Genomic DNA, 13,275 nt, shown 5'->3' with positions numbered 1-13,275 from the left:
CCGTCCAACATAGTCATTAATCGTGTTGAGGCTCTGTAATAGGAGAGGGTATCTGACATTCCTAGGCTTCCATCAAATGTTGGCTTGCAGCTCTTTGCCTTAGTTATCCTGTGAATCCCATTGCTCCATACATACGCCCTCAACATCAACTTCCCAGGAAAAGGGGTTGCGATTTAATATTGATAGTCCTACAGAATGTCAAGGACTCCGGGGTGCTATCCCATTTTGATCAACCTTCCCTTAAAGGATAAGCTCAAGGATCCCCACTGAAGGAGGTCTCTTTTCGCCTTACATAGTGTGGGGGGCGGTTATGAGGGCGGGGGGATATTTTCTTCTCAAGGCTCCAATACGGTCCTCACCGTGAAAAACCCAAGATTTTTAAATCCCTCAGTTGCCACCTTCAATGCGATATCCATTCTTCCACACAACTTACCCTTGGCTTTAGGTACACAGTGGACCTGCAACATTCGATCTTGAGTGAGTTTGTTTGTGTAGTGCATCACTAATCCAGGGGTTATGGTGAGCTCTGTTCTTTCCCTTCTTTATACACTCCTATTGCTGTGGTGAACATCTTAAAGAGAAGTTGTGGTTAAGTGGTGAAGTTAACTTGGGTGAGGCTTTGTGCAGAACATGCTGTTTGTTGAATAAGAGGAGGGTGGATTTGTGTTCATTCTTCTCGGCCGGTTGGGCGCAGGGAGCACTGTAGTAAAAGGTAGTTATTAGTGGTCAAGCTAAGTGACTGGGTTGGAGCCTATTTTGTGGACATACAGTCTTTGTTGGTGGGCTGTGTCAAGGCAGTAGCTTTTGCTGGGTGCAACCTTTAGGTGTGTGCATATGTTAAGACATTATTTGGAGGAGGCAATAGAGGAGTCTTATAGCCATTAAACATTCTGTTTATTGAGATATGATTGAATGTAGAAGAAAGTTTACATAGCAAGTGGGAGAAGTGAGCCAAGGATAATTAAGCTGCTCTGAATGGGTGATGATAAATCAGCTTTTTGTCACTGGTGTTGGGTGATGTCTAGTGTACTAATTCTTTTATTCCTGCTATCCTCCTTCCTCCAGAGGACCGACCTTTCATCCTAGCAGTTTAAGCTTTATGGTTGTGTTATTCATGTTGACTGAGAGAAAGAAACTGAACTAGACAATCTGATACAGGCACAGCCCATGTGCCATGGAATGGCAATTCATATTTTTTTCTGTGCTAAGAGTGCGTCCCTTTTCTCCTTGACTGTGAAAGCAGGCATTAGAGAACCTTGAGCCCTACAACATTAGAGTACTAAATGGAAGACTCATTGAAGATACTCCACCAGCATGCACGTTTCACTCATCAAGGGTTAGCAAAATCTTGGATTACACGTTTATGTCACTATCTCTCTTTCACCATGTGACCTCCTTCAAAATAGGGCAAAAAACTGATAGTGATCATTGCCCCCAGGAAATCACATTGAATATCTGCAAGCCCAAATTTGAGCAGTCTTTGGTCCCTATTGACTCGGTTTATGCCGTCAATTACAAAAGGATTAAATATTCGGCTGCATATGAGGGAAGCTTGCATGAAATGGCGATACTGCATTTTGAAGGAAGAATCGGGGCAAGCGAAGTTGAGAAATGGGAGTGTTTTACAAAAATAATGGCAGGCTACTCCACAACACCGAAACTTGAATCAAGACGGCCAGACAAAATATGACCTCGCTTACAAAGGAACATCAAGCGAAGATAACACTTATCAAGAAAAGTATCTATCAAATAATGCGTCAACTTAGGTACTCTCCAAGTGACATGGTGAAACAAGATCGCTTACGGAAATTGAAGGCTTCTTTAGAAAAAACAAAGTGGAAAGCAAATAAAGAAATGGAGGACAGCTTATGGGCAAAACTACAGGCTGACATAAAACAGAACGATGGGGCGAAATTCTAGAAATCAATCAATTCTTTTTTAAATCCTGTGCATGATGGAGTATCCTCTAATATTAGTGAAGCTGCATGGTCAAAGTATCTTAAAGATCATTTTACACAACAAAAGGCCTCTGACTTTGAGTTAGGAAACGAGGGCAATAAACTAACAATAATGCGTGAAAACTCACATAAACAAGCATGTGGCAATACAACCATGAATACAAGAGAGATAAATCTACAAAAGATTATCACGCAACAAATTAAAAAGGGAAGAAGGGAAGGGGCACCAGGCCCGAACGGTATACCTCCCATCCTTTACAAACAGAGCGATAGAGAATGGGCTGGAGCACTAGAGCCACTATTTAATGAAATAATACAGTTTTATATATTACCTGCTTCCTGGAAGGGCTCAATTATCTCTCCTATACTCAAATCAGGGGATAAATCACAACCAAGCAACTACAGACTGATTGCCCTCATGGATAACGAGGCCAAGTACTTTGCCGGGATCCTCTTGGAAGAATTGCAATCCTGGGCTATAGAAAACTCCTTAATCCCTGTAAATCAAACAGGTTTGGACAACAACGAACATCTTGACAATGGGCCTGTTAATCGATAAAGCCAAAACTACCAAAATGCCACTCCATCTGTGCTTTATTGATTATAAGGCAGCCTTTGATTACATCAATCGGAATCTCCTGTGGTCCAAACTGAACAAATGGGGGATCCCGAGGCCCTTGTTAGATCTACTTATCAACCTGCATAGTGACACCTGGATACAGGTGAAGTTGGGTGATGGATCTCATCTGTCCAGACGCATCCCAACTAACAAGGGCTTAAAACAGGGATGTGTCTTGGCCCCAACCCTTTTTAATCTGTTCTTAGGTGATCTATGTCCGATTTTAAATAACTGTAACCAGCAATGGTTTCTGCATTTTTCTAATCTTTACTGCAGTGAGGTAGAGTCTGACCATTCCTTGATTGCCAATTCAGACCCCGAACCAGTACCTATGCAGTTTGAACCAATAGATTTTTTTTACTCTTTTGGAGGTATAGACAGCTATTAAAAGTATAGCACCAGGGAAGGCTGCAGGTCTGGACGGGCTGCCAGGAGATTTAATTCTTCACGACCCTACAGTATGGGCAAACCTTATTCTCAATTTGATGAATTTATTGTTAAAGGGCTATGTAGTTCCAGATTCCTGGAAGGGCGCGGAGGTAGTTACAATTTATAAGAAGGGGGCGAGAGAGGACCCTGCCAACTACAGACCGATAAGCCTAATTGATGTCATCCAAAAGGTGGTTGGCAGGGTCCTTATCACCAGAATGGGGACCTGGCTAGAAGAGGGAAACTTTTTAACACATCTACAAGCGGGTTTTAGACAGAAAATAGGTACTATGGACCAAGTATTTAGATTTACAGCCACTTACTGGAAGACTGTTTTAATCGGTAAGGGGTCCTTGTACGTGGCCTTTATTGACCTTAAAACCGCTTTTGATCTTGTCCCCCGAGTCAAACTGTGGCAGGTATTGCACGATATGGGCCTTCCACGATACCTTCTGCAACTTATTAAAAGATTGCATGATGGCACGTATGCGAGAATCAGATGGGGGAATGAAGGCCAGCTGACTGAAAGAATACCCGTGCAGAGGGGGGTCCGCCAGGGATGTGTGATGGCTCCGACTTTATTCTCCCTCTTTATAAATGGGGTGACAGACCATTTGAGGGAGGACCCAGCGGATGCCCCTGCCCTGGCAGGGGAAAAAATACCTACCCTCCTCTTCGCAGATGACACCCTCCTTATGTCTAAAACCCCCTCTGGCCTCCAGAAACTTCTGGACAGGCTCAGTGCCTTCTGTAACAATCGTGGTCTTATTGTCAACACTACGAAAACCAAATTGATGGTTCTGTCCAGAAACAAAAAACCTAAGAAAATTAACATTGCACTAGATGGCACTTTATTGGAGGAAGTTGATGCATTTGATTACCTAGGGGTCAGGTTAAATTGTAAAATGAAGTGGGATTCTCACATCGCTAAGATGTTGTTAAATTTTAAGAGAGTGACAGGAGCAATCGCCAGAGACCATCGCTTGACCTCTAGTAAACCTATCAGCCCTGTCTTACTAGTTTATGAGGGTAAGGCATTATCCGCAGCAACCTATGGCTCCGAAATGTGGGGATCTGAAAGAGCCACTGACTTAGTTACAGCGGAACACAAATTTATGAGAGAGTTAGTGGGTCTTCCTGTCTCTACCCCCATTAAACCACTACTTCATGACCTGGGACGTCGCTCAATTAAAGATATTGTTGGACTCCGGCCTTTATTGTTTTGGGTTCGTCTTAGAAGGACGCCGGAACTTAGCAACTATGCCGCACTCCTCGATAAACTCATTGATTTGAATGGTTTTGGGGTGATCCCTTGGCTGAAAAATTTAAGGGACCTGGTAATCAATCTGGGGTTAAAAGAAGAATGGCTATCACAGCAGCCCCCGCCAAAAGATACCATTAAAAAGCTATATTGGGCGAGGATAGAAGCAAGGGACTTGGGGAAACCCCAAGTGGGGCGCTTTAACTGACCAATTTTTGTCCCGTAAGCCAGTACCGAAGCTGGAATCGTTCCTTGATTTTATCTCTACACCAAGAGATAGATCCTTGTTCCATAAAATGAGATTTGGTACGCTACCCCTGAATGTCTTTACGAGTAGCTGGAAAAATTTTAAGCTCCACCAAGCAGTTTGTCCGGGGTGCTCTAATCCAACCGAATCACTGGGGCACTTCCTGTTTGCCATACAGGGGGCCCAGGAAAAGATGGCTAAGCCCAGTGTGTAGAAAATTGGGAACTAGGCAGTGTTCAGTGGCCCTTCGCATCCTAACAACGGATACTACATCTTTGATGGTAATTTGTGGGGTTGCTAAATATTTGGGGAAAGCGTGGCAAATACGAACCAAGCTTGCTGAATTGAGTATTGGGTAGACCGTTAAAACGTGTAATTGTGCCGTTTTATGAATTAGCACCTTATTAATTGACATCTTTGGCCCTGCTACATTTCCCCGGGCTTGTTGTTCTTTTTATTCTTAATCATGAATTTTAAGAAAACTTACTTTTAAATGCTTCTTTTTAGTGTGTATTTGTATACTGTTTTTAGCAAATTATATCATTTTATGATGAAATTGTTTTTATTCAATCTAATTCGATCTATGTTGTATTGTACTTACTTTTATGATACCTTGCTATCGAATAAAGTATTATACTACTACTACTAAATAACTGTAATTCCCATGCACCGAAATTAGGAGGCCAAATATTACCATCATTACTATACGCGGATGACATAGTTCTAATCAGTCAAACAAAAATAGGGTTACAAAACCTTGTAGATGCAACTCGGTTGTACTCGGATGACATTCAACTGACGATAAATCTACAGAAGACACAAACTATGTTAATTAACAAAAAAGGGAAAACCAACTATGGCTGGTTCTGGAAAAATAACCGTATTGAAGACACAACAGTGTATGTATCTGGGAGTCAAAATCGACAATAGTGGCCAATTTACCATTCAGAAAGCAAGCATTCGAGGAAAAGGTATTGCGATATCTATTTCATTAGAAAATTAAATGGTAAGCTCACCAGTCCCTCTCTCTTGCCCCTGGCACAAGTTATAAGAGCTAAACTGCTGCCCACAATTACCTATGGGAGCGAAGTACAGAGAGGTAGATAGAACTGTGGCATTAGCATACAGAACCATATTCAGCCTGCCAAAACAAACCTCTCCGGCCCAACTCAGGCTGGAATTTGGAGTACAGAAGCAGTCTTTGGCAAGACAAGGCGCATACATAATGACTTGGGACAAGGTCCGTAAGGCAAATAAAGGAACCCTAAACAGCTACTTATGGTCAGAACTAGAACGGTATCCGGCATCGCCAGCCGCCAAATACTTGAAAAACAGCCTAGTGAATCTAGGGTTACAGGAGCTGTGGAATACCCCTACCAATCATACTACGATCAAAAGAATAGTAAAAAGAACAATAAAACACCTCTCATGGATTGAAGATAAAGCGTGTGTTGCAAAGAGGTCACATGGGTGGATCATCCTAAACTCCTACTCCAAACAAGGCCACCAGAGTTATCTTGACCTCGGGTACTCACGTTATATAAAATTGAAGTTTCTCAGATATAGACTGGGCGTGTTACCATGCACACGCCATTTTCCGCAGTGGCTGAGGGTTAATGGGGGTCCCCTCTGTCGCCTATGTGGCAAGGCGTCTGAAGACATGGAACATTTGCTGTGCTCCTGCGAGAAGCTGTTGGCGGAAAGGAAACGGTTACTGAAATACCACTTGAACCAGTGTGGAATACGCTCACGAAGACAGGCAGTTCTTGCCTGCTTTACACCTAGTGACCTGCAGTTGAACTGTAGCCTGGTGAAGTTCTTGAAGGAGGTAGAAACAAAGATGCAGAAGATTGACCTATTGTCATGTTTTTAGAGGCTCTTAAACTAAGCAGAATCCTATCTATAAAGTATCAATTATGGAAGGTGGAAGAAGAGTGAATACTGGAACTTGTCCCCTTGCCCTAAATTACAGAGGACATTCAGAACAATATGTTTATTATTTTAATTTTATCAACATATTAAATCTTATGAATCTTTGAAAGGAATTATAAATATAGATTTCATGTGAATGTAATTTTACTTAAGTGATTAATGTATTGTGTACACATTAGTGTTTTATTTTTCTAAGGATGAATTACAATGGTTTTAATGAACTATGCTAATAAACTATTACTTACTACTACCATGGAATGGCAATTAATATTTTTTTCTGTGCTAAGTGTGCGACCCTTTTCTCCTTGACTGTGAATATAGCACATCGGTCTAGGGGAATAGAACCTGTAAGAATAAGAACAGATTATGTACAAGATGAGCAACTGTTAATATTTATAATCAGTCATGATCTATTATACTGCAATAATTTAAGAGGGAGTTTGTGTATTATGAAGAAATATACAAACATCAATTTCCCTTTATCCTTTATAAAGTTGCACGTTGATATTCTGAAGTAGACAAGTGTGTGCCTTACCATGTTCAGATGATTATTTTTCCTGTTATTCCCCAATTGTACATTCAACAGGTTTAGTTCATTTGTATGGTCCAAGAATCGTGAGATTAACTTAAAATGGTCAGCCTCTAATCACAGCAAAGCCTTCTGACAGCACGGATTTCACAACACGTACTTTCTCTGCTTGCAACATACTATTGACTAACATATCCATGTTCATGGCCCTTAACAACGGTGGAGTATGTTCATGGCCCTTAAAAACGGTGGAGTAATCAGTAACTTTATTTTTTCCAATGTAATGGGTCACCCCTTTCCATCTTTAAAATATTAATGTTAGTACTTGGCAGTAACCGCGTATCTGATGCCTAATTATTCTTTGATACATTTCAAGTAGAATTTCAAGTTTGTTTCTTTATGTGGATGCTTTGGCGGGTTTGTGAGTGCTTCACACTAAAGAACTGAGATAAGAAGGTAATAAGATCTGGCATTGTTTCTAACATTTGAAACAATATCTGTCTTCTTAGCACATGGAACAGAAGAAATTACAACAAGGAAAACCCTTATCAGGACCTGCTGGAGAACTCAAATTTCAACCACGTATGTAGAATTTCTCAATTATTGTATGAAATTTTCCAAGAAACCATTTTATGTCTCCTTGACCATGTTTTCTGAAATGTAACCTTCCAGAGTACTAACCATGTATTTGCAAGCTTACTGTCCCAACACATTGTTCTATGTAACATGTATTGGTGTAATTACTGCAGTATGTTCATTACACGTGTGTGTGTGTGTGTGTGTGTGTGTGTGTATATATGTATATATATATATATATATAGTGTGTGTGTGTGTCGGACTCTCTGATTAATCGCATGGAGGGTAAAGGGCAGAAACATCTGAAGTAATGTTTTTTGTTCATTAATCACGTGGGAACAATGTGGCATAAATAGCGCATTGGTTATGGCATCATGTTGAAAACGGACGGTTTTGCGGCCGAAACGCCTTCAGTGTATGGCAACCTACATTTAAATAAAGACGCGCAATGGAATGTCCGAGCTGTGTCGGTCCTGTTCTCTATTGTGGGACCGGTTGTAGAGCAATATGGATTTGAGTGGCTGACGCCGGAAACCGACGTGCCCCCTTGTTCTGGTGCACTGTGGCAGTCGGTTCTAAATGCTTATTGTAAATAGCTACAAACCACTGCGCCCCATAGCCGTTGGAGCAACCTATAGCCAGAGTGTCGAGGCACGCCCAAACTCACAGGTGAGCAGAGGTTCAGGCAATTGGGAGAGTGTTGGCAGTATTCATACTGCTTTACGGAACTCAAGATACGCGTGTATTTAAATGAACTGGATGCCGTACGGCCGCAGTGTGGGCTGCAGCAGGGTGCTGTCGCAGGCAAAAGTGACTGTGTAACTCGCTGGACACTGATGCTCAGTTGGTGAATGCAGGGGAACATTTGACTTGGCTAATGGGAAATGCAAGGCGAACATGTTTTATCTGGTACACCCAATTGACATTGCATTGAACACTAATTAACAGTAGGCTTTAATCAGCTCCATGATCTGAGTGGTTTAACAAATAATGGGTGTGAGATTTTTCATCAGTTCAATTCCCACTCCCCATGTCTGTGACTGTTGTTTACCATTGAGGACGTTAATACTTCAACCAGTTTATGGATTCTAATTGCCATTGCACCACATGTGGATGAAATACTTGCCCTTCCACTGGTAATGTTCCCTTGGGGTGGTTGTCCATGAGAATTGTGCACTATCCATCAGGGGTTTTTAATTTTGACATTATGCATCAGCATTGTTCTGTTTTGCACCTTTGTGGTCTAATGAGGGGATCCGACACAGGTGTATAGTATTTTACTGGAGGTCCCCGATCTTCAGTATTGCAATCGTGCTTGGTACTGAATTTAATGCATATGCTAAATGTTATGCTGTTCAAATATAGCAGTCAGACTCCCTGATACACCGCATGGAGGGTAAAGGGCAGAAACATCTGATGTAATCTGCTATGTTCATTAATCACTTGGGAGCAATTTGGTCTAAATAGTGCATTGGATATGATGTCAGTCATGTTGAAAAAGGCCAGTTTAGATCCATCCCAGTGGTGGTGGCCACTGGGATTTTATAGTTAGGGTCGTGTTTCCATAGAAAATGCATTTGTTGTGCTGCTACTAACTTTGTCGCCGTTTGCCAAATCCCCACAAAACTTTCCAAAAAAAGTGCTACTTTTTGACTGGTTTGTGCATGGAAAGTTTCGGGGTAATCCGTATAGCGGGGGGCAAAAAATTGGGTGTCCTAAAACCCGTTTTCCCAATTCATTTTCCCATAGTAGCTTTAGATACATCTAAACCTTAATCCCCTTAACGGATTTATACTAAGTTTGGCCGAAAGCTAGATCTTGGCCCAGAAAGAGTGCTTTTTGATTGTGGGGGATATATAGGGTTTGTAGATTCTCTAAGAACCCGAGGTACCCAGAGCCAACAACTGAGCTGCACCGTACAATGGGTTTTCATTGTGTGCTGAGTATAGACCAATTCATAATGTGAAATATGAGAATGAAAAATGGGTAAGCTATGTATTCCTGAAATGGGCAAAAGATATGGAATTTAGCACTAGTGGTTATTTGTACATGTCTGAATTTGTGTGTACCCGTAGGAGCTTAAGATATAGAGGGTATTTTTCAAAGTGTGTTCTTTCTTACACACCTGCTTACATTTGGACGGCACAAATGCATCAAAATTCAATTGAAATAACAAATATCCTACTATTCTATGCTCCCACAAGTCTTCTGATAAAAATGGCACCACACTTGTGCGGGTAGGCCTAGTGCCTGCAACTGTAAACGGCCCAAAACACAACATGGATATGTCACATTTTTATACCTAAAACTGACCTGTTTTTTTTGCAAAGTGAGTAGCTGTGGATTTTGGACCCTACCTCAGCCAGCACATAGGGAAACATAGCAAACCTGTACATTTTTGAAAAGTAGACAGCTAGGGGAATCCAGGATGGGGTTACTTGCGTGGCTCTCACCAGGCTGTTTTACCCAGAATCCCTTGAAACCTGAAACTTTCATCAAAAGAATTACATTTGCCTCACATTTCTGTGATGGAAAGTTCTGGAATCCAAGGGAACCCACAAACTTTTCTTGCTTTTGATGTGCTGGCTTTATGTGCTTTAGGCTGCACCACTCGAGTTTGTACCTCCCATGCTAAAGCTGTGTTTCCAGTATTCTTCCATGAACTCCTTTTCTGTAATAAACAGGCTTTTAAATTGTGTTCTCATCTCCTCACATTTGCTGGGCATTCAAAGACGGAGGTCAAATGTCAAGCTGTGTTCTTTGTGGAAGCCTGGTATTTATTTTGACTTTAGCTGACTTTAACGTGAGAGCGTTGATAGGAAAGACTAATGCAGCGTACTTTCTCCATGGAGCCTGCTTGTTCCCTTTTTTAGGTCGAGCCTAGAGGCAGAGCTCTTGCGCTGCTCGCTCTGCGAGACTGCTGTAGTAGAGTATGGGAGAGAAGCCGCACCCACTCTCCTCCCATTGGCTTTTGTCATTGTCTTTCGTAAATGCTGCCTTCGGATTCGTTAATAGGCTTGTTAGTCCCTCCTTAGTACAGCTTTGTCTTCATTTGTACCCTCCCATGGCGAATTGCCCCTTTACTTCGGTTGTTACACCTGACTTGTTGTTTAGACTGTAAGCACTATTTACTTTATTGAGTTTCTCTTACTGCAGGCCGGATCTGCGCTGCTTCAGCTGAAACCACTTGTGTTTTTTTAAGCAGCATGACCGTCCCGTAGCACTGGCGCCTGCTTTCAATCACTTTAACCCGGCATTATCTTGCATCTGTTCCAACCGACCCAACTTAAATGGATTTAGAAATTATTCACAAATTAAGTCATGTGAATTCCAGGTAGCACATAATCGTGTGCTAATGGCCTGAAGCTGACAACAGCACATCTGTGTTACATGTCATCTGTACTAAAGCCACCTGACGGGTTGTTTTCAAAAGCCTGTTTTATAAACACCACAGATACCACCACCATCAATACCACCACCACCGCCAATACCACTATCACCGCCAATACTACACCACCACCAACGTGCTACAGAAAATGGTAACTATTCTAATTGTTCAGTTAAATTAAATGGCAAACACAGTGCAGAAGCATTCAAATAATCCCGTGGCACTTTTCCATTTTTGAGTGTTTGCAACATCCAAGCAAACTGCATTACAGAACGTAACTGATTTTGACGATGATACAAAACAGACACTTCATTTTTGAACAATGTCAATGACCGACGATACAATATTGTCCAAAGTGTATGTTCGAGGCATATGAGCTGCAGATTGTACACTTAGCATAGGTCGCCATCTGGTGTTGGGCCCGGATGTTTGCAGTTTGTTTTTCTTCTTGGACCGTCTTTGGAAGTCACGAGTTTGGTGACTCCTCCTTCGGTCCGTACTGCGCATGGGCTTCGGCTCCATCCTCAGATTGTTTTTTTCCGCCATCGGGCTCGGATGTGATACTTCGTACTCCGGCTTCGAACTTCTACGGTTCCAGCCTCGACGGAAAATCCTCGATTCTTCGAGTTCCTTCATCATCTTCATCTCTCGAAGCGGCACTTTTTCCATCCCGTACATCGACACCGGCCTTCGGGCCCTCCGCGACTCCGGTCCCGGCCGATGGAAAGGACTCCGTTTAAAAAGTGCCCAAAATGTGGGTCTAAATTTCCCCACACCGACCTCCATCAGGTGTGTAACCTTTGCCTCTCTCCGGAACACGAGGCTCGAGACTGCCCCGCCTGCAAGTCTTTTCGATCGAAGAAAACGATCCGAGATCGAAGGGCTCGACGCACCATGGCGCACTCATCCTCGACAGCTCCACCGGACATCTTCGGAGACGACGCCGAAGCTTCGGGGCAGACACACACCGAACTGGGAGAAGACATCGTCAGCGCTTCCGAGGCCGACGACTCCGACCTGGAGGACGTAACACCAGGACAGCGGGCCGTGAGTACAATGCCCCCTCCCAGCCCCGCACCGAAAACCAAAGAGACTCCGGTTACTCCCTCGCCTGCCGGCCTGGGCAAAACCAAAACCAAAGCCTCGATCACCCCACCTTCGGGCCCGGTGTCGAAGCACTCAAAGTCTCACGGCAGCTCGGGATCGAGCCAGCCGACGCCCGGTGCCGATAAACACCACTCGGCACCGAAGCCTGCAAAATCCAGCTCGACTCCGAAACCACCGGTGCCGAAGCCTGGACACTCGGCGCCGACCAAACACAAACAGAAATCGGTCGGCACCGACGCTCCGGCGCCGAAACAGCATTCGACGCCGAAACACACGGAGACCTCCAAAAAGCAGGGCGTACACAGAACATCGAAACCTCCGGTTCCGAAATCGCCGGTGCCGACAGACGACTCGGCGCCATTGGCTCTGTTTACACCAGACCCTTTACAAAAGACTTTGTCCAGAGATCCAAAGACTGGCCTTTTGACTGTGATTACTAAGAAGCGTCGCCTTGAGGCTCCGGCTCCTCCTCCTCCACCCAAAAAGAGGGACTCAGCTACTTCTCCCCTTAGAGTACCCTCCCCACTGCCACCCCCCCTCCCACCACCACCCCCTCCACCTTTACCTCACTACGATCCGGCCCCATCCCCAGACCCGGATGACGGGGACCCGGACAATGACCCAGGGGACGCCCCAATGGATCCCACTCCACCAGGGACCCCAGATCCATGGGAGGATTATAATAACCCTGATGTACCCAATGTACCTCAAGACGACCTATACCCATCAAGGCCGTCTCCTCCAGAGGACTCTTTAGGGTTTCACCATTTAGTGCAGAGAGCAGCACACTACCATGGGGTGGACATGCACACGGAACCAGTGGAAGAAGACTTCCTACTGGATACATTTGATTTACAAGATCGTTCCACTGCTATTTTACCCATGCTTAAGGGTGTCACCAAGCACGCTACAGAGGTATTCAAAGACCCTGTCAGAGCCAGAGTACTAAACCCTAGAATAGAGAAGAAGTACAAGGCGGCACCCACAGACCCTGCATACATCAAGGGCCCTGCTCCTCTAGATTCCCTAGTTGTCTCCACAGCTAGAAAGCGGGCTAACTCCCAATCCTCAGGAGATGCCCCACCACCAGACAAGGAATCTAAACTTCTGGACGCGTCTGGTAAACGCACCGCCTACCAGGCTGCAAACATGTGGCGCATTGCAAATACACAAGCACTGCTTGCGCGATATGATAGAGCACACTATGATGAATTAGAGGCTCTTATGCA

At 43.7% G+C, this 13,275-nt stretch overlaps 1 protein-coding gene across 4 annotated transcripts in view; it reads left to right on the top strand.

Annotated features, from left to right (window-relative positions):
- NUCB2 (nucleobindin 2) overlaps positions 1 to 13,275 on the top strand; it is a 450,013-nt gene that overhangs the window by 368,805 nt on the left and 67,933 nt on the right. For all 4 annotated transcript variants that reach the window (XM_085648078.1, XM_085648079.1, XM_085648080.1 and 1 more), the window contains one exon: positions 7,485 to 7,557. In XM_085648078.1, coding sequence (XP_085504204.1) covers positions 7,485 to 7,557 — 73 coding nt within the window. The remainder of the gene's footprint in view (positions 1 to 7,484; positions 7,558 to 13,275) is intronic.

Source organism: Triturus cristatus, chromosome 3_2 (genome assembly GCF_964204655.1).
Source record: "Triturus cristatus chromosome 3_2, aTriCri1.1, whole genome shotgun sequence".
Lineage (NCBI taxonomy): Eukaryota > Metazoa > Chordata > Amphibia > Caudata > Salamandridae > Triturus > Triturus cristatus.
The sequence above is the reverse complement of the archived record's forward strand: the minus strand, read 5'-3'. Positions and strand labels throughout refer to the sequence as shown.